Raw genomic sequence first — 22,850 nt, forward strand, 5'->3', positions numbered from 1 at the left:
GTACATACCCAGAATACCCCACTCTATAGTCTGCTTTTTATTTTTGTAGCATTCTCTGGGCCACTTGGCATTCACGCATTGGAACCGTACCAGAGTTCACTTGAACCTAGCTGAGACATAAGAGCTCGCTTTTTTGGTCCGCATCTGAGTTTGATTACACATTCACACCTCCCCAAATTAACCAGACTTTAAATATAAGCAAACTAGAGTTTTACTAATGCAGACAGAACAGGACTTGTATGAATGTGTTTTAAGATACTGTAGGCAACAACTACACTGGAACTTTTTTTCTTAAACAGGAAAGCATTTAGCAGTTTGTGCCTCACACCCATACAGAAATAGAATTTTTGGGGACCTTAAATTTTTTTTAAACGGGTTACAGAAAATTTCACCAATTTGTATACACAGTGACAGCAGAAATACCTCTTTTGTTAATAAAAGAAAAAAAAAGTGGTGATGATTTAAGGTGACCTATAATCCAAATGTGGAGTATGTGTAATACATTGCAGCAGCAATGGCTGATTACATGCTTGTCTTGTAATTTATTAGTTTATATACCAACATAACACAGAGGAGAGGCTCAACTTCGTCATTACTCCACACAGTTGTGTCATTACTCCATTCTTGTTTTCTTGTTGTGTTTACCGCTGAGCTCGTGTGGGGGGTATATGCGCCTGTCCTGTACATTATGTTTAACGAGGCTTACAGATCTGGACGAAAAAAATAACATTTTGTGTTAGGGATAGGATTTCTCTGCGTTTCCGTGTGAATGAAAACATTTCTGGAACTGGTCCAGTGAGGTTGTGGGTGTTTTTCCAAACTGGCAACCCATTTTAGAAAAAAAAAATATTCCCATGTGGACGAGGCTATAGACATTTGAGGTGGATTTTAGGGAGTGTTTTATGACCAAGCCATGCAAACCACCCTCAGAGATGCCATAAGAAAAATCCTGCAAGTTTGTGGAAATGCATACATGTACATCTCAGCTTCAGAAACCTCATTTTAAAAAATTTAAGTGCCTTAAACTGTTCAAAATTTGTTTTGGATGAGATCATTTGAATGCTTTTCACAAAGAAATGCAATTAGAAGAATTTTATAGATCGTTGTTGTTGCTTGAAGTCTCTTGTAGTTTTTTTTTATTTTGAGACGTATTTGACAAGAGCCATAGAACTACAGTTCATTTTGAAGGATTTCTATCATCTAGTAAAAATTGCTCTCCTTACATCCCTGAATGGAATCTTACAAGCTGTAAGTGTTAGTAAAGCAGCTATTGCTCACCCACAATGACTTTATTCAACAGGTGGATGTGAAATTCTCCCAGATGTACAATCTACAGCCGGAAGCCTTGACTTTTCACTTTATAACTGTAATTATGCATTTTTTAAAAACAGATTTAAATGACTTTAATCATCTCAGACAGCTGTTTGAACTCTTACAGAAAACAGGTGTACAACACAAAGAACCAGCATAAAGTTCAAAGCGCTGACAAGCTGGAGCAATATTCCCTTCAGGGAAGTAATGGAGCCTCTGTTGTTGTGGGGAAAACCGTGAAGGACTTTGGTACGCTAACAAGAATGCCTGTTCGAAAGCAACCAGGGTAACTTGGAAATATCCTCTTCTGTTTGTAGCCACAGTACATAGGTGATGATTTCTGGTTTTTACTAACATCTCTCGGCTGTTTTCTGTTTATCTGTGGACGCTGAAATGTTTCAGTTTCGTTTCACTTTCATGGCCTCGAAAGTTTAGTCTCGGATCACAGCGATGATGAAGCTCAAAGGTCAGAGCCAGGATCACCTTTCACTGATTCCTCACAGCTTTCTATAATTCCCTCTGTTTGGCTCTCCTGTGGGGAATTTTAGGCTCAAGTCTAAATATTAAAAGAAAATCCCCACTAACTGCAGAAACGTAATACATGTTTTGAGGATCTGGATTGGTTGTGACTGTTTTCTCATGGCTTCAGACTCTTAAGTTTTGCTCTTCCTCCTCTTGTGTGACAAGCTGGTGTTGTAGGAAGTTGGTCTGGTTTCCAGAGATAGATAGCTTTGTCTAAAGTTTGCTCCCCCGTGGTGTCAGACCCACAGTCTTTTATTACACCACTGGTTTGGCTTTGTGCGGCGTTTTCCTGTCCAACATGATTCACCAGACTCCTCCTTGCTGTTTTTGTTAGAAGAACAAGAGCACTATGGTAAAAGTGGGTAACTTAGTGCTCAGAGTAACAAAAGGTCAACTTCTGTTGGCTCTTTAAAACCTTACAGCTCTTAAATGAATTTAGATGGCAAGCAGCAGCCAGCTGATTCCAATCAATGCATTTCATAAGATTTAATATGGTTCTTGCACTTTACAGTACAAAAAGAATTTCCCAAGCGAAACGTTCAGCAGGACGTTTGAAAAAATGTACAAATACTGAAGTTTTCACCATTCACCGAATGATTTATGTCTCCAACAAACCTCTAAATGCAAACCATTGCAAATGTATAACTTATCAGGGTCAGCTGGACTACAGTCTTACAGTTTTTACTCATTCACGTTAATTGGAGTTTCCAGGAATTTCTAGTTAGCATTCCATGACTTCCTTTTTTTCTTTGGGTGTACTGTATTGTAGAGGTCTGTTTCTGTTAGCCACTGGTCAGCAGGCTGGAATTGGATCTATATTTATCTTGAAACAACACACAGCAAGTAGAATAGTAAGGAACTGGTGAAAAGAATCTCCAAAGTGCACTCTTGAAGAACTGAAATCTTGGGATCAACCAATCTCTATAACAACCATTAGATATTTTCTCGCCTGCTATTACGGTTGTAAACATAGGGAGTTAGCTAGACACTAATGGGACCTTAACTTGACCTGTGGTCATTGGTTAGACAAGATTAAATGGCCTTTTTGGCAACAAACACTCCAGGTGGGTTTGGTGTGAAACAAAGAACAAGTTGAAAACACTGAAGTGAAGTGGAGGACCTATGATGCTGTGAGAACCTTGTTAGAATGTGTGTCATCATAAGACTTGTTAGACTCTGAGAGAAAAAAAGATCATCGTTCATCCAGGCCTAACAGTTGGCATATTTTAGCTGCATATACAACAGAGATGAAAATGTGACTTCTTGGCTGGAGTTATTTTTTTTGTGTGTGTCAATGTGGGACAAATCTTCCACATGTGGAACCTCATATGGTGTTAGTTTTTTTTTTTTTTCAGAACAAGTGTCCTTGTTCTTTTATTTTCTCTGCTTGTTGTTTGACTCGGTCTTTGTCCATTGTGCGTTTTGTACAGTCTTTCGAAACTTTGTTTCATTTACTATCGTTGGGCACAAAAAATGTTTTCATCAAATGTAAAACATGTTCATCTGAGAGGGGTCTTGGCGGATTCTGCCGTGTATGTATGACACAATGTTTAGCACACTTTGTTGGTGGTCTAGTGACAGTGTGACAGAACTAAAGTTCTTAATTTGCTTATACGTATGTGTATACCTATAATAGGTATGTTATAGGTATGTGTCAACAAAAATATCTACATCGTAAGATATCAGCACTAATCTTAGCGAACCAAGTATTCTTGAACAGATGAGGGAGTTGCAAAGGAAAAGATCACAAGTTTTTAACTGGCACAAAGTTGAAAGCTTCACTGGATTGGCTTGATAGTTAAGATGCACATAAGAGAACAGAGACTTCTGTTTTGTACTAGGACTAATTTAGTGATACTGGATACATTGGAGAGAGGATGGTGGAGATGGATCTGCCAGGCATGAGGAAGAAAGGAACTCAAGAAAAGAGTCACGGAGCAATGGAGAACCTTGAGGTTCTGGTTCTGATGGACTAAAATAAACCCAGAAATGTCATTTTATCTCTTAGAAATTCATTGCTGGCCCTAAACATAATGATAAAGACTCAGATAAGCTGATAATTTTGCTATATAATTACATTCTGGCACTTTATTTTTTCAAATGTCCAGCCTTTTGGATTTAGGTAATACAGTCAAAATATGTAAACCAATAGGCACACATACATTTTATTTTTATTTTTCAATAAAAACAATGGGAAAAAAAATTCACATTCCAGGTTAATATCATGTAGTTCCGGTGTCTCACAGAGTTGACGTAAAACAGCAACTTTGTCAGAAAGCTAACTACAGCATTTCTCTCTTCTTTATTACTATCCGTAATAAAGAAGTAGAGAGTTTCTCTCTATTTCAGAGAACGAAGCTGCTAGCAGCGCTGCTCATTCACGATCATTCTGCTGCAAAAATTACCACATGTGTTCCTGCTGCTCCTCATTAAAGTCACAATTAAACTCCTCCTTCATGAAGAGCTCTCTGATAGCAGACAGCATGTCCGCGGTCCACAGCTAAACTTTATATGCTGTTTGCAGTTTTCAGTGATGTAAATCAGCTGTGAATCAAATGGTTTCCATGCTGTGCCCTGATCGGTACAGCTGGTCCTGCTGGTACTACCCCTGAAGTTGGTATGAAAATCTGAGAACAGCCAGGCTGAGCCGTGCCGGATTTGCTAATGGAAAATGAATCTGGCCAAGGCGGATCGAGACCGTACTGGTTAGGGGTGGTCTAATGGAAACGTGTCTTCAGCTGCCGACACAAAGGCAGAACCTAGAAAAGATCCTTAAGGTCTGTCAAGAGTTCTGTGGACAGAGTTATTCTCAGTTCCGTCTGCCAAGGGCGACTATGACTCACGGCATCTTCAAAAGATTAACTACAAGTTCTTTTAGAACCAAAAACATTACAGTAAGAAGGTACAACGTTACAAAACCTACTTCTTCCCAGAGTTCATCCAGGAGCCAAATCTGAAGATCAACGGTTTAGATGAGACTGGACCCCAGATGAGGCTAAACCACAAATTGAAGGAAAAACCACCAACAATTTCTCAGCCTGAAACTCCTCTGGGATCGCTGGGAAAAGCTCCAGCTGACAACTTCATCAAGCTGTTTGAGAGAATGTCAGGCATTCAGCTGATCTTGAACTAGAAAGAGAGCATTTGCAGAATCTAAGATAGAAAATTGTGCTTGCTATTAAAATTTTGGGCTTCGTTTAAATGTTCTGTGTCTTTCTAGTGTACATGTACCCCACATTTTGTAGGTATTCCCTCATGGACGAACTCTAACGGGGTCTCACAGATGTTTCCCCAACATTTCTCACAGCAACAACATACCAAGGCTGCTACCTCACGCTGTAGTTATCCCTTTCAGAGCCCACAGCTTCTAAGCCCTGCTTTAAGGGGAGAGTGAGCTGTGCATTATCCATTTGCTATGCTTCTTTCAGCTTTGATGGATCAAAGAGCATATTAGGAAGCCAGAAGAGTTAGGGCCACTGCAGCAAAACAAAATGATGAGAGAGTAAGATGACAGAGGGCTGGCAATGGGAGAAGGAGGGGAGCAAGGATGGAGCTGGACAGAGAGGAGACGACAGAGGAGGACATGGGAGGGGAAGAAAGGAGAGGAGAGGGTCAAGGTCTCCAGAGATTTATCCCCCTGGACTAACCTGAGTCCAGGTGGACTCAGGTGGTTTGAGGAAGGTAGGGTGAATAGTCTAGTGTGCAAAGATTGAATTAAATGAATGAATGTACTTTGAATCACATTACTTGAAATTGGATTGAAGTATCTGATAAAGTAAATCCAGAGCAAGTTGGAGTTGGTCTTGACTCTAGTCTGTTAATGAAAACCTACAGAGAATGTTGGAAGAAGGCGGATCCAAATTTTCAAGAGTTGACAAACGGGAAGCATTTTGTTTGAAGCAGATTACAAGAGAAAATGAAGTGAGGAAAGAGGAAGGAAATATTGGAATCGGGAGATGAAAAGCAGAGGAAGAAAGTCTAAGATAGGAGAATTTTCCACTTATTGACCCAAAAAACAAAATAGAGGATATGAAGAAGGACATTAAAAGAGGTATTCAGGGATCTCTAGCCTGGAAAAGTTCATCCATCCATCTATGTATCTTGCTATCATCCTTTTAACTTTCTATCCATCCATTCTCTGATTTACAATTCAGTTCAAAAATACTTCATTTATGCCAAATGGAAATTAAATTGAGCTACTCCAACATCCTGCCACCCTAAGAACTGCAATTCTATCAAGTTCCATATTTTAATCCCAACCATTGTAGAAATATTTGCCAAAATTGCACTTAAAGTCTGTAAGCGCAATTTTTCTTCGACAAGAAAAATGTGCAGAATTCTTGGGTATTTGGGGAAGAAAGCATTGGTGAAACCTGAAAAAAAAAAGAAGATAAAGCAAAACACCCAGAAACCTTAAAGAATACACATGCCGGCTGGGAAGTGGACAGAAATGGAAAATGTTGTGATCAGGATAAGAAACAGGAAAAGAGGAATGATATTTATGGATGGAGACAGAGGTGAGGATAAAAGAGCAGAGCTAAAGAGAGGAGGGTGGGTGGAGGTTCAGTGAACAGGAAGTTTGTGCGTAAGTGTTGGCCGGTGGGGATGGAATCTGCTGCGGTGGGGGGAAGGGGGTGTTTTTTCTGGCTCTCTGTAGCCACCCTTACAAGGCCCCTTGACTGGGCACTGAGAGAGAAGGATGAAGAGGAAGTAATGGAGGAGAAAAATAAGGGAAAGGTGATGATAAAGAGAAAATGAGACCAATATGTTCACAATCTCAGCAAAACTAGTCTGATCAGTTACATGAGTCTCAATTATTGGAGCTCTGACACAATATAGACTATGAAAAGAAACTTCTCTATGTCAGACGTTCAATGAAAAGTGACATGCTGGACTATCTTACAGTCAAATTTGTTTTCTGAAGACAGAATAATCGTTATGAAAATAGCTAAAATGTGAAGGAGGCATATAACTACACCTGCAGACCAAATATCTATGGCTTATAATGAGACGAGATGATATTTATGATTTTTTTGTGAAAATTTATTAGGTGGCACTAAAAGTTTCATAAACCTTAAAGTGCATTTTAAAGTTTGAAAGCATTCAAAGCATGCAGAACACTTTCAGATTAGACATTAAAAGATGCTGTTTGGACCAATTTAGTGCAAGTGGTGAGAGGCTTGTGATAGTAGGGAGTTTAACTGAAGCAGAGAAGCAGCAGTGAAGTCAGAGGTGTGGTTGAATTTTTCAAGATGTCAAAAGGGTAATATACATATATAAACCAAAATATTGGTTGTCTGCCTTGACAGAAATATTGCTGTCTTCAACAGATGGGTACAGATAGGTGCCAATTTGTATCAGGACCCAGACTTGGTCCTGAGGACAAACGACTGACAGATTTTAACTTCAGCCCTAAGTGTTTGCTGAAAAGGAGCATCTATTCTCATAGTCATTCATACAGAAACAGTAGTCAAATTAATCATTTGATAGCCCAAACATTCTTGCTACAACTTTCATCAAACAAGACACGTCTCTGAATTTAGCTCTTTATCAGTTCCTCAGCTTTCCTGTTGATGTCTGACATTTCGTAGGAGCGGCAGTGAGCAACCGAGCCCCAGGCTGAGAGAAAGGAGAACAGAGAGGCTAACTCAGATTGCCTGCGTGGCGACACACCCCCAGGATCAGGGCCGCAGGAACTTCCCCTCTGTGCACAATGAAATCTAGACAAACCCTTGCCCTTTTCCTGTATCCAAATAAACAGTCCAAAACGGGCTCTTTGGCCAAAGCTTGCACACGCGTGTGTTTGCGTGCACATGCACAAGTGAGACTGAGTGTGCATGAGTTACATAAGTGTGATTGTGGGTGTCAGGCCCTTTCTACAGTATTAGAGCTAGCTGTCCAGCTCTGGCTTCCTTTGGTTATGGTTCACTGACCTGTCAGGCCTTAGAGAACATGGGAATCAAACATGTCGCTCTGCTTGTGGGTCTCCTCTCCAGCTGTGTTTTCCTATATCTGGCTCCATGTTTGCACATACTTCACATGTAACAAACAAGCTCTTCAATATAATTAATACTTGTATTTGACACTTACAGTAAGTGCTCTTTTTCAGTTGCGCTCAGCATTCTTTTAGTTTTCAAAGTGGTTGAGAAATGTAGATGGTGACACTTTAAGTGTCTTAATTATTTGACAGTCAAATAAACCTGTGCTGTAAAACTGGGTGAGTGATTAAAAGTGATTATGCTAAATATTTTCAATGACGTTTTTAAGAAACCACTTGTTCTTTATTACTACTACTTTATTTATCAAGCACTTGAAAAACAATCTCAATAGCACTCTGTCATGTGATTCACTTGGTGATGGAGTTAACTTTCCAACAATATTCTAATTTATTGAATGCTCTATATATTTGTGTTTCTGCTTCAAACGATCACTAAGCAATCTTATTGCGATACAAAAATTCTGAACTAGATTAGAATTATCTTTGCCATGTTTTGCTTTGCAAATTCACTCGGTTATTTTTTTAGTTGCATTATATTGAACGATTTTCAAAATTTTGACATTTATTGCGTAAAATAATCCCGATTTCAATCTATGCTCAAAAATAAATTTTATAATTATAGAATTGGAAATTATATCATCGGGACACTGGAGGCTTGACATGCTAGCAGCTAGCAAACAAACCTTAGCTGCATTAGCGTCACCCACCAGACTGGCGTGTGTGTGTCAGAGTTTCTGATATGTCAGAAATAAGCTAAGTGAGGAAATGTCTATTTATTTAACACTTTACTTTTCTGAAATAATCTAATAAACCAGAATATAAAGGTGACAAGTTGTAAAGAATTAAGATTGCCCGTTAGCACAAGCTAGCTCATTAGCATAGGCTAGCTTGTTGTAAAACAGCTTTTGTTTTGAAATGTTGCTACCATTCACTTCAATTTACAGAAAGGAAATAAAACACACACAATTTGTTTCATCCTTTGGAATTTTGTGACATTCTTCCAAAATGTTTCAAATGTAGTAATTTAGCGTGACTGAAGCTACGCTAAATATGGAGCCCTTATTTAACCTCAACAATAAAAACCTAATGGAAATTTCACACCATTTTTAAAAATATTTTTATTTATTTTGAAGGGAAACACTTGTCTTAAATTATTCCTAATCTTTCAACCAGATGTGGCAAAGATGTTTTCTTTTCTGTCAGGTTATTTTTTCATGCGTCTGTTTTTTGTGTGTTCCAGGTGACGTCTGCATGCATCCCACCTCCCTCCAATGATCTGGTGAGTCCCCTTTGCGCAAACTTTCTTTTCCTCAAGAGCATTATATGGACAGGAGAGGTTTTCCCACTCCGTCTATCCACAGTTGGGAAGTGTGGCTCTCCAAAACCACTGCATGGTTTTGTTTAGAGGCGAATTCCTTCTCGGAAGCCGAGCCCTCAGCTCGGTTGGAGCTCGGTTCATTTCTGGAGAGCAGTAAAATTTCCAGCTTGGGAGGTGGGGGAAGCAGTTGATGTTGCTGTAGGAAGTAGTTGGGTTTATCCATTAGGGAGTCTATTTGTTTAATTAACTCTGCTTTCCTTCCTCTGTTTTGCCTCTTCCTCTAACCCCTTTCCTCCCCTCTATTGCCTCCCTTTATCCTGTTTCCTAACTCTTACTCCCATTTTTTTCATTTTATCCAATCGCCTCCTCTTCCGTACGTCCCAGCAGCGTAGAGGAACAGCACCTTCTCGACACAACCAACACATGGTGAGCACGTTTTCACATTTACTCCTTCACCTCTTCGTCACTTTCACTATTCTCACTGTCCTGTCAGTGGCCCTAATCTAGATGTGAACTAAATAATCCAGATGTGAACTAAATAATCTAGATGTGAACTAAATATTCACAACTGGATTAGGGAGAGACCAAATTAAGTTTGACAGCATTATGTTGTGTGAGTGTTTTGATGGCGTCATGAAAAGAGAACAGCAAGTGGAAATATTTATGCAACATCCCAAGATGTCAGCCAGAAAGTTGAAATTTTACACAAAAGGCTCATTGAAGTGAACAGCAACCATAAGAATCCACTGAATTTGTTACGAAATAGCTTAAAGGCAACATATTTTAAACGTCATGAATGCACACTTTGCCACAGATTACCGATTTTAACATAGGGGTAACAAATTGCTAAAATCTGCTGAACCTGGTAGCCATGTTTCTTCCAGCATGTAATTAGTGCTTCTTGCTTTGCAAATTCCATGTTAAGAAGCAGCAGATAGCAACTGCAAAAGAAGAGTAAAATATTCAGCTACATACAGTTTCATTGGATCCCGTTTAAACAACTTCCATTACTATTACTATTCTACTAACAGCCTGAATTGTAGTCTGACTGAAAGGTTTTTCCCCTTTGTGGCATTTGGGCTTAGGCCTAAGCTTTCATTAAAACTTTGTAACCATTATGTCCAAAAAACCTAAATTAGCACTGTAATCATTGATGTTGGGAACCACTGATGGAAAGGAAATGTGTGTTTGTTTTCTTCACAGGGATCAACCAAGTCTCTAACCTACACCAAACAGAGGAACACCCTACCGAGGTAAAATCAGTCTCATTGATTTTTTTCATCAATGTACTAATATGCAATATGTTACAACCATGTCTACATATTATACCTAATAGGTAAAGTCAAGGGTCTCTCACATTTGCCTTCATTGGTCCCTGGCTGCCCAAACTGTCCTCTTTCCATTCGTTCCTGTTTCAAACCACCTTCTGTGTTCTCAGATGACAGTTTAATGTCACAAAGTGATGCAGCAGTTTGATCTGATTTATGTTAGAAATAGAATCCAGTTTCCCATAATTCATGCTAAATGTATTGAGAAGTACACCATGCAAACGTCAAGGTCATTTTTGACAAATGTGTGGGTGTTTTTCAGTCAGTCATGATTTTGGGAAGTGAAAATACTTTTTCACTGTATCCACAATTACATCTCCACTCTTCCTGGGGACCATTTAAAGTCACTGGAAATATATATTTTTTGCTTTTATTTTAAGCTGAAGTAGGTTTGAGGACATTAAAACTTTGATGACTTATGTACATTTTGATAGCATATGAAGCTCCTTTGTGTGAATTATTAAAATTCATGTCTGACCACCATGTGAATAGAGGATCTTGTACAAGCTTATTTGACCAAGTCAGCTCATGCAAAGAGAATTAATGCAAACAAAGAGCATTGAAATAATCATACCTCCACATTTGGGTCTGGTCTCCTGTTTTTCCTCTTTTTCACCAGGAGCTTCAGTATGGACCGTGTGATGGAGCGCGTGATGGAACGCCACTACGACTTCGACCTGACGTACATCACCGAGAGGATCATTTCTGTCTTCTTCCCTCCGAAGCTGGAAGAGCAAAGATACCGGCTCAATCTGAAGGAAGTGGCTGCCATGCTCAAATCCAAACATCAGGACAAGTTTCTGGTGAGGAACACCGGCGAGTTGTTCAGACCCTTCATCTAGCAAATGTGGGGTCTGAACAAATGTTCAAGTTTATGCAGCTTGTTGTACAATAGAGTTTGGCATGTATGCTGCAGCTACAGCGGATAAAAAAATATATAGATAAGGACCACACATAGCAGCCCATATGAGGCAGGCCCTCAGCAGGCCCTTCACAGGCCCTCAGCAGGCTCCAGTTGATCCAGGATGGTCCTCTGTTACAACATCTCTTCTGTTCCAGCTCCTGAACCTCTCTGAAAGACGCCATGACATCACCCGACTAAACCCAAAGGTAGATGTCCTCTTCGAGTTCTTCTCCAATAGTCCAACAATCGTCCGCATAATCGTCTCAATTCGCACTTTGTCGTTCCTCATGTTTCCACCATGCTACAGGTCCACGACTTTGGCTGGCCCGACCTCCATGCCCCGCCGCTGGATAAGATCTGTGCCATATGTAAGGCCATGGAGAACTGGCTGACCTCTGACCCCCAGCATGTGGTGGTCCTACACTGCAAGGTCAGAGTTCAGGGGGGCTTCTCTCAGACGGACATGCCAATGTTTCCCAGGCTCTTAACACAGATCCAGAAGGCTGATTTAGAGAGCTGGCTTCATACTGATTTGCTTTCACAGGAACTAATAAATCAACTGCATGTTGAAAGGCCGACTGAAGGTCACCGGAACGATGCATTTGTATAGACAACTACACATAGGGAGCGGCTTGAACTGAACAGAGAAAACACTGAAATAAAAATGTGAACGTCTGTGTACGCAGGTAGTTTAAACTCAGGATCATTTTCCTTTCATTTCCTTTAACTCTTAAATCTGGGGTAGGTAACTTTTTCAAAAAATATTTTTTACCTATTTGTTAAGACTGTCACCAACTTCTGACAGCATAATGTGAGGCAGATAATCTGTGAAAGAAAATCAAGCTCCTCCACCTTCTCCCAGCACTACTAATGCACTGTTGCTGATTAAAAAACAACCAATCAGAACCAGGAGGAGGGTCTTAGTGCTGTCAATCATGCTCGTCTATTTGCTGCTCAGTGTGCTAATGTCAAAGAAACAACTTAGCGTTCCAGAAAACCCGTTTATCCAGCATCATCTGTGGCCATGCTAAGTAACTGTGAGCAACCCATACATGAGCTTGATTGAGAGCGTTAAGAAGCCCCTCTGGCTTTAATTAGCTATTTCTGGCCAAGATGTGTATTTCTGTAGTTAGCACTGAGAGAAGGCACTGGAGTTCAATTTTTCACAGATTATCTGTATGTCCCCATACTGCCATGACAAAGTGGCAGTTTTAACAAAAAACCTTTTTCAATAAAAGTTACATATCCCAGCTTTAAAAGGTTTGTTTGGACTTATTGAAGTGACGTTCTGTGACGTTATTATCAAGAAAGATGGCATAAATCTACCGCAGAAGCTAATATCTGCAGTTTTCCCAGGCTACCAGTAGCCTGTCAAGTAGCATTGAAGCAACTGTGTTTCAGGTTCTGAAGCTGATTTTCTTTTGGATATTTAAAAACAAATATCCAAAAGAATATTTTTCTATATGCTTTATAGAAAAATTCTTGAATTGGCAAATTTTTCCCAAATAATTTGGAGTTACATTCCACAGAAACAATCTGTGAATAAGAGGCTGAAAGTTAGAGATAGAGATATGTTTGTGGATAGTAGCTGTTGCTTTGTTTGGCGCTTTGTTCCTATATAGAGCGATGAGCCTAATTAGCTGGTTGGACAATTGTTCAACCAGCTGGAGATCGCAGGAACATTACGTCTTTGAGTCAAAATCCACATCTTTCATGAAAGATTAAAGATGTGAACTGATGAGTCGCAGCTGATTAACATCTGAACGGTACACCTGCCAAGCTCAATCAGCACGACCCAACGCCAGGAGAAACTTCATCTGATTTAATGTCAGATTGGAACAAAATAATTGCTTTGCAGCTGTACATATGAAAACTTTGCAGATGAAGATATATGGTCGTTTTTGAAAATGAATACAGAAAGCTTGGGATGAGTCTGGGTCAGGCTTTAGAAAGGGCGTATTGGGGTAATTGTCCAGAGCCCCAATTTGTATATACAAACAATCCTCAGTTATTTGAAAATGACGACATTACAGCAATTTTTTGGGAACAACATGGATCTACTGGTCAGGAGATGTAGTAAACCTACCAGGCATCAATTCATGTAAAGGATTACCTACTGATGTATTGTAACTTGCATTATTAGAAGATTTTTGCTGTCGTAGATAGGGCACCAAACCAGCCCAGCCCAGGGGCCAACTTTCTTATAATTCAGGCCCTGGGATGAGTGATTGTGTATATTACAAAGTTGGAAAGATTTTTGGAAGGTTTTCAGATTATGTATTATGAAAAATGACCTAGATAACAGTTAAGTTCTTGATCAAACGCTTGAAAAACGTTCCTGATTTCAGACCTGTGATATGGCTATGTGCCTTTACTTTTGTTCTCACAAAGCTTTAATACGGCTTAATCTCTGGTTGCTAATCCTGGTGTAAAAATGTTACATATGAAGTCAATTTGGATTAAACTAACTGGACATTGAACTTATCGTAGCCGTTTTTCCTCTAAAAAAAATAAAGAAATAAATCCTTGTCCTCAAAAGAACCAGTTCATTCTTGTGCTGACAACTGGGCTCCTGCAAGTTTTGTTATTTATTTATTTTTATTACTTGTTGATTTTGGTCCGAAGAATCGAAATGGTAAAAACCAGACAACTCCTGAGCCTTGCCGACTTTCCAGAACATTCCAGCTGCAGGAAATTATCTATCAGCTGCAGATCACGGCAGGGACGAAGAAAACTGAGTTACTGTCAATAAAACAAATATAAAAAGAAATAAGTTCTCCACCAAGAGAGAGGCACATAGCAAAATGAGCTTTAATTTGTGCTCATTGTGTTAAAGAAGCCCTTACACTGGTATCTAGAGGGGGTCCCAATTGGAATTTGGTAGCTGGAATGTTTTTGGAATGTGTCAGGAAATGTGGAGCTCTTGCTGTGAAAAAGACACCGCAGGGAGCTTTTTAATTCCAGCTCAGCAGCCTTCGCACATTTCTCCATGTTGTAGTGTATCTGGTCTGCTCTCCTTTTTCTCTGCATCCTCGACTCTAAGAATGAAGGTCACACCTCGAATTTTCAGGTCCTATAAGCCGCTTCGGTCACGAGGAAGCTAAACCGCCCTCGGTCAGATCAGTTCATGATGATTTTTCTCGTATTTCTCTCTCTTTTCTCCCCCAACAGGGCAACAAAGGTAAAACGGGCGTGATTATTGCAGCCTATATGCACTACAGCAAGATCTCTGCAGGGTGAGTGTGAGCGGAGAGGAGGCGCAACATCACTGCTGAATTTCTGGTTACTTAAAATATCTATGCTTTATGTCTACAGAATGTCAAAATATATAGGATTGAACTGTGTATATCTAGTTACAGTGTACCCTGGGACAATGACATATGATATGATATACAACTAAAGCAATAAACATGTTAAGAGGAAAATAAATACATTGAAAAGAGTTTGATACTCCAGTTGTATAAGTATGCACACCCTTAATCTGATGTATTGCTGAAGCACACTGATTAAGTTTCAGCATTCAGTCTTCTTTAAAATTAATCTGTTGGCATTCCACATCATGATTTGGTAATATCGGATCATTCTACCTCTATCAGACTGTGAGAACATCTCAGTCAGAAAATCCAGTTAGAGAATTTTGCAGACATAAATCAGATTCAACATAATCGATACTGTATAATATGTGCGTATTTACAAAAAGTAGGCAGCACGAGCCGGCATGTATAAAACTGAACATTACATAAATGTTTGCGTAAACGTAAGCAAACTTTTTACCTGCCGTGAAAATGTGCGGCAAAAGTAGAATTTCTAGAGGGAAGGTGAGCAGGTATTCGCATACACACAGTTTTATACATTTGAATTTATTTTGTGCGCTGCACTTTTCAAAATTTGTCTGTATGCCAATATTTGTGTAAAAACTACGCACTCTTTTATACATGAAGCCCCAGAAGACTGAAGAATCAAAAGGAATCATAAATATTTTTCATCAAAGCATTAAAGTGTTCAAATTAATGCAACCAGATTACTGTAGATAAATGTCATATTATTCATATAAAACGTTTTGAAATGATTCATCATAATCTTAGCATTTTAATGGGGGAATGTACACAATACATTTAAAAGACTTATTACAGATATTAATCTTTTTGGGGGGTTTTCCTGTTGACTTTTTTTGTTATTTTGTTAAAGGGGAGTTATCATAAAGAAAACAAATTTTGAATGTTTTTTGTGCTTCTATTTGGGTCTCTGCTGATTCTGAAAATAGCCTGAAGTGCATCAAAAGAAAATCACCCTCACTGATTTTTGGCAATAAGTTCATGTTTTTTTGGTGTCTGATAAATGTGCCATTTCAAAAACCCTTTGAATGTAACGCCACAAATCAGCAGGTCCTTCACCTAGCAACCCCAGCGAAGCTGAGCCTATTACCTAGCAACCAAAGCTGAGCTCCAGGGTGTTTGTTCAGCTAGTATCACCAATGTTGTTGACTTACTATCCATGTATTCTGCATTTTTGTTGGTTGTGCAGGAGGCTCTACTTCTGCTTGTCAAAGATGTATGATTGTATAATTATGCCTCTGTTTGCAGACATTTTCAAGTGCGATTGTAAAAACATCAAATTGGGGGAGGGGGCGTGGCCAGCAGCTGCTTATTTGGACTTAAAGTGACAAGAAGACCTCAAACAACTTATTCTGAAAGGAGCTAAAAAAAGCAGAAACCAGAATGAAATCTCATTATCTAAGAATGATTTTGTGCAAAAAATAGAATGAACATGTTTTGCATAGCCCCACAGACCTAATCTAACCTGTTTAAGGAAGAATAATAGGTCCCCTTTAATAAATTAAGTTTGTTGGATCACTTTTAGGAACAGTGGAAAACAGTTTATCCTGTGCTCTATGCCAGCTGTATCCGTTCCATGTACTTTTTGGAGCTCCATGATGGAAACCGTCAACTCAAAGCACTCATGTGTTTGTGTGTGTTTGTGTGTCTCTGTGTGTGCGTGTACATCTGTGTGCAGAGCGGACCAGGCTCTCAGTACTCTGGCCATGAGGAAGTTCTGTGAAGATAAGGTGTCCTCTTCCCTCCAGCCGTCCCAAAACAGGTAGTGGCCGCAGGATGATCTGAGAGGAAATAATAGGGAGGATGCAGTGGGGAGGGTGGATGATGGTGTCCAACATCATACGTCAAATTAATGAATGCATCCGATTGGCGGAAAAAGGAAAAGGAAACCACTTCTGGCCTTCAGTTTTTTGTTGGACTGCGGTATCTTTAGCTTGAAAAATATCCGAGAGGTTTTTTATTCATATTAATTGATGGGGTTCATTTTGTTTCTTCAACTTAAAGTTGGTTGTGTCATTTGACAATAATGTCATCACTATGTTATCTGTTTGTTTCTCTTATCCTCCTTAGGTTAGAAATACTAACCCTATAGCACTAATTATAAACATGAGTTCTGCTAACAAACACAGTATTTTGGGGGAGTTATTGCTGAACCTGTAAAATGTGAACGTGAGGAGGGTTAGCTGAAATGCTAATCAAACATTTCGCTCTGCAATTAGTGCATTAACTGACCACTGACAGCTAAAAAATCTGTAAATCCATGCTAAAATCTTTCTAAGTAGAGAAAGCTAAAATATTCTCCTTTCTTGTGTTGAGCAGAATTTACGGTCCAACATTACTTTATTGCTTACATGACAGACAAGCTTCAGCTGTCAGACACCATGACTTAAGAACACTTTGGTATTTAGATGAGTTCAATGACCACAAACTCCCCGTGATGGCAAAACAAGTCCATATATTCACAATCTTGAGGTGATACCACCAATGAATAATCTTCCCTTCTGTAGAATAGACTTCAAATTGCTTACAAATAGCTTTTTATCTCTTCCCAGTTTGACCGGCATCAATGATGGCTTCCCTAAAATCATTGCTGATGTCTTTCTGCCTTGGCATGGTTTTAACACACACGCTTGCACACTCCAAACCTCTTGCTTTTAAAGAGGTTTTCACATAGACCAAAGTAGCCGATCATTGCTCCTCCTACTTTTCCTCCTAAATACATTGAAAGCAGGTTTTTGATAAAAGCAGCCGTTTCCCCATGTGTGTAGCCCAAAAACTGAGAAAATATTTAAACTAAGCCCAGGAATTTTTGTCTCCTCTACCAAACATTTAAATACTGGTAACTACCTGGCAACAACAGTATGTGTTTTTTCCTTCTTCTTCCTGATTCTTATGTCCACTTCTTTTTTCCAGGTATATCTATTACTTTGGAGGCCTTCTCTCTGGGGCGATAAAGATGAACAGCAGCCCTCTCTTCCTCCACCAAGTTCTTATCCCGTCGCTTCCCAACTTCCAGGGTGAAGGAGGTACATTTCTTCATTAGTATGGAGCCAAACTATTAAAAATAGATTCTTTTTGTTTCTTGAAACCCTGTTCAAATATCATGAACTGGGTTTCCCCCAGAAAACCTGCTACGCTTAGTGCTGGGGGGGTCTAGGGCAGTCCACTACTGGACTATCGTCTCTTTGTATTAGAAAATATTTAAAGTTACAAAAATTTAGAGGTGCACAAGCAGGCATCATAATATAACGTGAGGCCAAGCTGCATTTTCAGGGATGATGCAATTGGGCATCCTTTGGCTCCCAGTTCGATGCGTAAACTACAAATCCAGCTTAATCCTTATTTTTGCTCACACAACAAATGACACTTAGCCTGGTGGCCCGCCAGGCTTATACTACATTTGGGAAAATCCTGTATCAGATGGAACATCAGCAAAAAGCCTCAAAATCAGGAGAAATAAAAGCAGGAAATGTAGTGTAAGTTTTTTTGCTGCCAAAATAAAATGCTACATCATAATTTGAGCCTGTGATTCAGGACAAACAGGGAGAGAGGGAGAGACTTTGTTTTGATGACTGATGTCCTGAAGATCATGATGTTTTTCTATGAAACTATGCTTCCAGGTTCAGTTGTAAGAAAATTCTTAACGGAACCAAGAAGTACCTCCTGTCACTGATCTGCTGTCCCTTCATATAAAGACACATCCTATAAGGGGATGTGATGTTTGTCTTGGCGTCGTCCCCTGACAGGCTTTCCCAGTGGAATTGCAGCAGTGTTTTCAATGCAGACGCCATAGACGGCTGAATTCACTCTCTACCCACACACATGTCCGTCTGTTTGTCTTTAATCTGATGATCAGGTCCAGAAGGAGTGGATGGAAGTCAGCACATTCCTCCGTCCTGACGCTGACAATGCTCACAAAGTCTAAAATTATCTCTCCTCTTCCTAGGTTACCACCCCTTCTTGAAGATCTATCAGTCCATGCAGTTGGTCTACACTTCAGGCATATAGTGAGTCTGCCTTCCTCTTGAAAGGCCAACTGATAGACCAGATAAGCATTGACATTTGACCAGTTTGCTCCAAAGTTAAGCAGTAAAAGTAGCATTGCATACGCCGTCTTGTTTCTGAAGCCATTGTTGTTCACAGTGACCTTCAAGGCACTGGTGGGAGGCGACTGTGTGTGTCCATCGAACCGGCCTTGTTGCTCAAAGGTGACATCATGGTGAGTCGAATGTGAAGGAAATCCCACACTAAAGGCCTGCACTGCAAAAACAAGATCTTGTATCTTTGGTCTAGTTTTTAACACAAATATCTTAGTACACTTGAAATAGACAAAACAAATTTACAAGTAACTTTTGCAAGATATATGAGCTTGTTTTACGTCACAAATTCCTTAATATTGATGAAAAAATGTGGGATAAATCACACAGTTTGTCTGCAACACCTGACATAGAAAAATCAAAAAATATAATAACAAGAAATATGCTTTACATGAGGTAAAACTTTGACCTCTGGATTAACCTATTCACACCTCTTAAACTGTTTCGCATTTTCTCCTGTCACAGCCACGAACCTGAGAGAATTTTATCAGACTCAAATTATGAACACCCCAACACGATTTAGGGTTTGAACTACTCTTTTCATTTTTCTTGCATGTTGGTTGCATTTGGAATATTTTGGACCAACTTGAGTATTTTGGGATTTTTTTTTGTCTTGAGTTTTTTTGGTTATATTTCCTGCCAGCTTTGCACATTTAAAGTTTTGCCCATTCTTTGCTAAATAGCTTAAGCTCCGTCTGATTGGATGGAGCGTTTCTCTCAGTTTTTATGTTTTGACAGATTCTCAGTGGATTCAGGTCTGAGCTTTGTCTGGACCGTTTTAACACAATAATAATGCTTTGATTTAAACTAATTTTAGTTCTGGTCGCCATGTTTAGGTTGTTCTGCTGAACTGTGAACATTTTAGGAGGGTTTATTTTGCGGTTTTTAAGAGGTTTTCCTCCTGGATACACCATGATTCTTTCCTCAACACTGAGCAGCTTCACTGTCCGCATAGAGCAAAGGTCAAACTCATGTTCAGTGCAGTCTACATCGAGATCATGAATTTCCTTAAAGAGCCGGTTGTGGCAGACTGTATTAATAAAACTACCTATTAAACTGTTTCAATAATATTGCTTATACTGATATTTAACATAATTTCACATTGATGTAATTTGGCACTATCCAAAAAAATCTGATTTGACTAATAATATAACATTTAAGTGCACAACTCATCTTGTAGATGTATTTTGTCCTTTAGGGTGTTGAGGGCCACATAAACTCAAGGCCTTGAGGTCAAATGCTCTTTGACACCCTGTGTTGTAGAGGAAAAGTACGATGCTGTCAACATTTCACCATGGCGATGATGTGTTTATAGTGGTGTGCATTGTTAGGCAGTGGCACTCTGGGTAACCGTCTCCTTCTGCTGCCTCCTAACCAATCAAAATGCAGGAAATCATATGAATTCTGGAGCAGGTCAAAATGTAGTGAAGTTCTTCTCAAAACATGTAAAATTGTCTTTTTTTCCCCAACCCACAAGCAAAGGGTTCCAGCTCCCCATTAACTGCACACATATGAGAGGAATAAAAATGTCTTTCAAAACTCAGCTGATGGGTAAATATATTTTTTTATCTGGTGTTCCTGTGCAACATCTCCCCATCTGTTCTTTAGCCACCCTGGGCAAAAACCACCAGTTAGGTTTCCAATCAGCAAAAATGTTCAGTTTTAGTCTCATTTGACCAGAAAACTCAGTATGAGATAACATGCAAGTTTTATTTACTGATTTTGTTACATGTGAGGGAAAATGGTCACAAAGGATTTTTAGTTAGAACCAGAATAAAGACAACAAAATAGAAACGCACATTGCAATTCAGATTTCATTTGGAAGAATTTTGGAAAAGCATGCTTAACAGAATGCATTAAAGCTTATAGCTACAAAATTAGAATATGTGGAAAAGTTCAAGGGTTGTGGATACTTTTGCAAGGCCCTCTAGTTCAGATGGGGAAAAAGAGCAGCTTGTTAACCAGAAATCCTAATTTGTCTGTGTGTGCAGTCTGACATTTCAAAAGTGTAGGTGTCACTCTTCAGGGAATACAAGGCCTCCCATTAACTCCACAGGCCTGCAATTATCCCACATCTGCTCCAAAACTCCATTGCTTCCCTCACCTTCTGCTGCCCCCTTCAGGTGAAATGCTACCACAGGCGGGCCCACAGTGCCGACAGAGACACGGTGTTCAGGCTGCAGTTCCACACCTGCACCATCCATGGATCCCAGCTCTGGTTTGGAAAGGGGGAACTGGATGAAGCTTTCACCGGTGAGTTTATTGAGTTGGGTAGATGCAGCTGGCAGGAGTTAAGGAACCAAAGGTCACAGACATGAAGAGTGAGGATTTGGGTTTATGAGTTGTGTTTTATTGTGTACTTTTTCTAATCCGTTCGCGATTGGAGGAGAGGTTTTCTTGCAAAGTTATCTTAATGAATAGCTGACCAGTTGTTTTGGTTTTTTCCCCAAGGTTTCTTCTTGGGATTTGGCTACTTTTTTTTTTTACCGTTTTCTTTTGCTTTGTTACTAGAATTATTCATAATTAAAGGCAGACTTTTTAAAAAAAGAATACAGAACATGCCTGATACATACACATACATATGGAGTATGCTATTTTTGATATCTGAACAGTATCTTAAATTATAATTTTGCCCATACTCTATCATATGATTTCCTTACATAGATTTGAACATGCTAAACATTTACAACAGTCAACTGCATTTTATTAACGTGCAGAAGTCCCGACCCTGAACCTTTCTATTGTGTTTCTGGTATGCACAATAGAAAGGCATAAATCTGTCGCTTGTGCATAAATCTGATGCACAAGCCACATCCGCAAACAACAGCAATGGACGATGAAGCTGCTCCTCTCAGCCCACTGGGGGTTCAATTTTGTTTAGAAACAAAACAATCTGATGGGATACTGGAAAAGACTATTGTGTTCAAGTTGTGCTAAAAGGAATTACCCCATCAGCAAAGCTATTGAAGCCTAAAATAGCATGTCAATGCTAAACATGTTGCAGCATGGATGTCCCTAATGCTAATGTCAGCATCCACGGTCCCCTAAAGTTATGAACGCCTTCATTTCTAAAGTGTCATGAATGATCAGGGGTTCCTGAAACACTAAAAAGCTGAGTGGGTAGAGTAACACTTTGAACCACTTTGATTGTTGAATAACCTGAATAGCAGATAAAAGACAATAAATGTCTGTTTTTGAGCTCATATATCTATTTATGCAATGATTTAGCAACAAAAGGGGGATTTGAATTGAAAGTGTAGCTTCTTTTTTCGATATATAGTTTTTGATCAGAATTTGATTAATTACAGATCCTGCAATTAACTTGATTAAAAAATTTAATCAAGTCCCACCACTAACATGTGTATTTATTTATTAGATTGTTCATTTAGGTCTTGATTGAAACCCTGTTGTGTATGCCTTTGTATGAACTGAACATGATTCTCTGAGCATTATGCAGGGTGGGGCCATGGCCTCCCCCTGCTCAGTCTTTGCACATGTCAGCAAAGCAAAGCCTGTCACTTTGCTGTTGTTGCCCCTGAATTTCCCTACTGCAGAACTATGATGTTGCTGTTTCCAATATGAATTAAATAAAGTTTACATTTCATTTTCACAGAGAATGTTTTTTAGCAGCAGCTATAAAACCGTATTACTATGAAGAAATGTTCTTCATTTGTGTTATTGAAGTGCAGTCCCTTTATATCTTATAAAATGTTGCAAGGAAAATGGTATTTTCCCCCAAATACCTCATTTATTTGGGTTCTGTTACGGTATATCGTCATCTCTGCACTGACTGACAAAATAGCAGCCTTTGAAACTGGCATTGTGGGAATATATCTGCAGTGGTTTGGCCTCATGATACTGTGGTCAAATAAATCCTTAAATAGTAGTGGTTTAATCCCCATCTTGGAAGTAATAACAGTTCCCTGGTGTAGAGTACAGTGAGAATTAGATGTGATGATACACGGTTGGTGGACATGCATTACTTAAGTCTGTAATGAATGTGTTTCTTACTTCAGCTCTTCCTCAGTTTCACTTTC

The 22,850-nt window shown here is 39.3% G+C and overlaps 1 protein-coding gene across 6 annotated transcripts in view; it reads left to right on the plus strand.

The window, feature by feature from the left end:
* The window catches only part of tns2a (tensin 2a), a 69,851-nt gene that overhangs the window by 35,374 nt on the left and 11,627 nt on the right, over window positions 1-22,850 (plus strand). For 4 of the 6 annotated variants that reach the window (XM_028019600.1, XM_028019747.1, XM_028019824.1 and 1 more), the window contains exons 4-15: window positions 9,072-9,110; window positions 9,534-9,575; window positions 10,353-10,402; window positions 11,097-11,280; window positions 11,537-11,587; window positions 11,689-11,811; window positions 14,553-14,617; window positions 16,395-16,478; window positions 17,630-17,742; window positions 18,663-18,723; window positions 18,860-18,935; window positions 20,937-21,066. In XM_028019600.1, the coding sequence (XP_027875401.1) occupies window positions 9,072-9,110; window positions 9,534-9,575; window positions 10,353-10,402; window positions 11,097-11,280; window positions 11,537-11,587; window positions 11,689-11,811; window positions 14,553-14,617; window positions 16,395-16,478; window positions 17,630-17,742; window positions 18,663-18,723; window positions 18,860-18,935; window positions 20,937-21,066 (1,018 nt within the window). The remainder of the gene's footprint in view (window positions 1-9,071; window positions 9,111-9,533; window positions 9,576-10,352; window positions 10,403-11,096; window positions 11,281-11,536; window positions 11,588-11,688; window positions 11,812-14,552; window positions 14,618-16,394; window positions 16,479-17,629; window positions 17,743-18,662; window positions 18,724-18,859; window positions 18,936-20,936; window positions 21,067-22,850) is intronic. The other 2 variants (XM_028019676.1, XM_028019897.1) reach the window with 1 other exon arrangement.

This window comes from Xiphophorus couchianus, chromosome 1 (genome assembly GCF_001444195.1).
Source record: "Xiphophorus couchianus chromosome 1, X_couchianus-1.0, whole genome shotgun sequence".
NCBI lineage: Eukaryota > Metazoa > Chordata > Actinopteri > Cyprinodontiformes > Poeciliidae > Xiphophorus > Xiphophorus couchianus.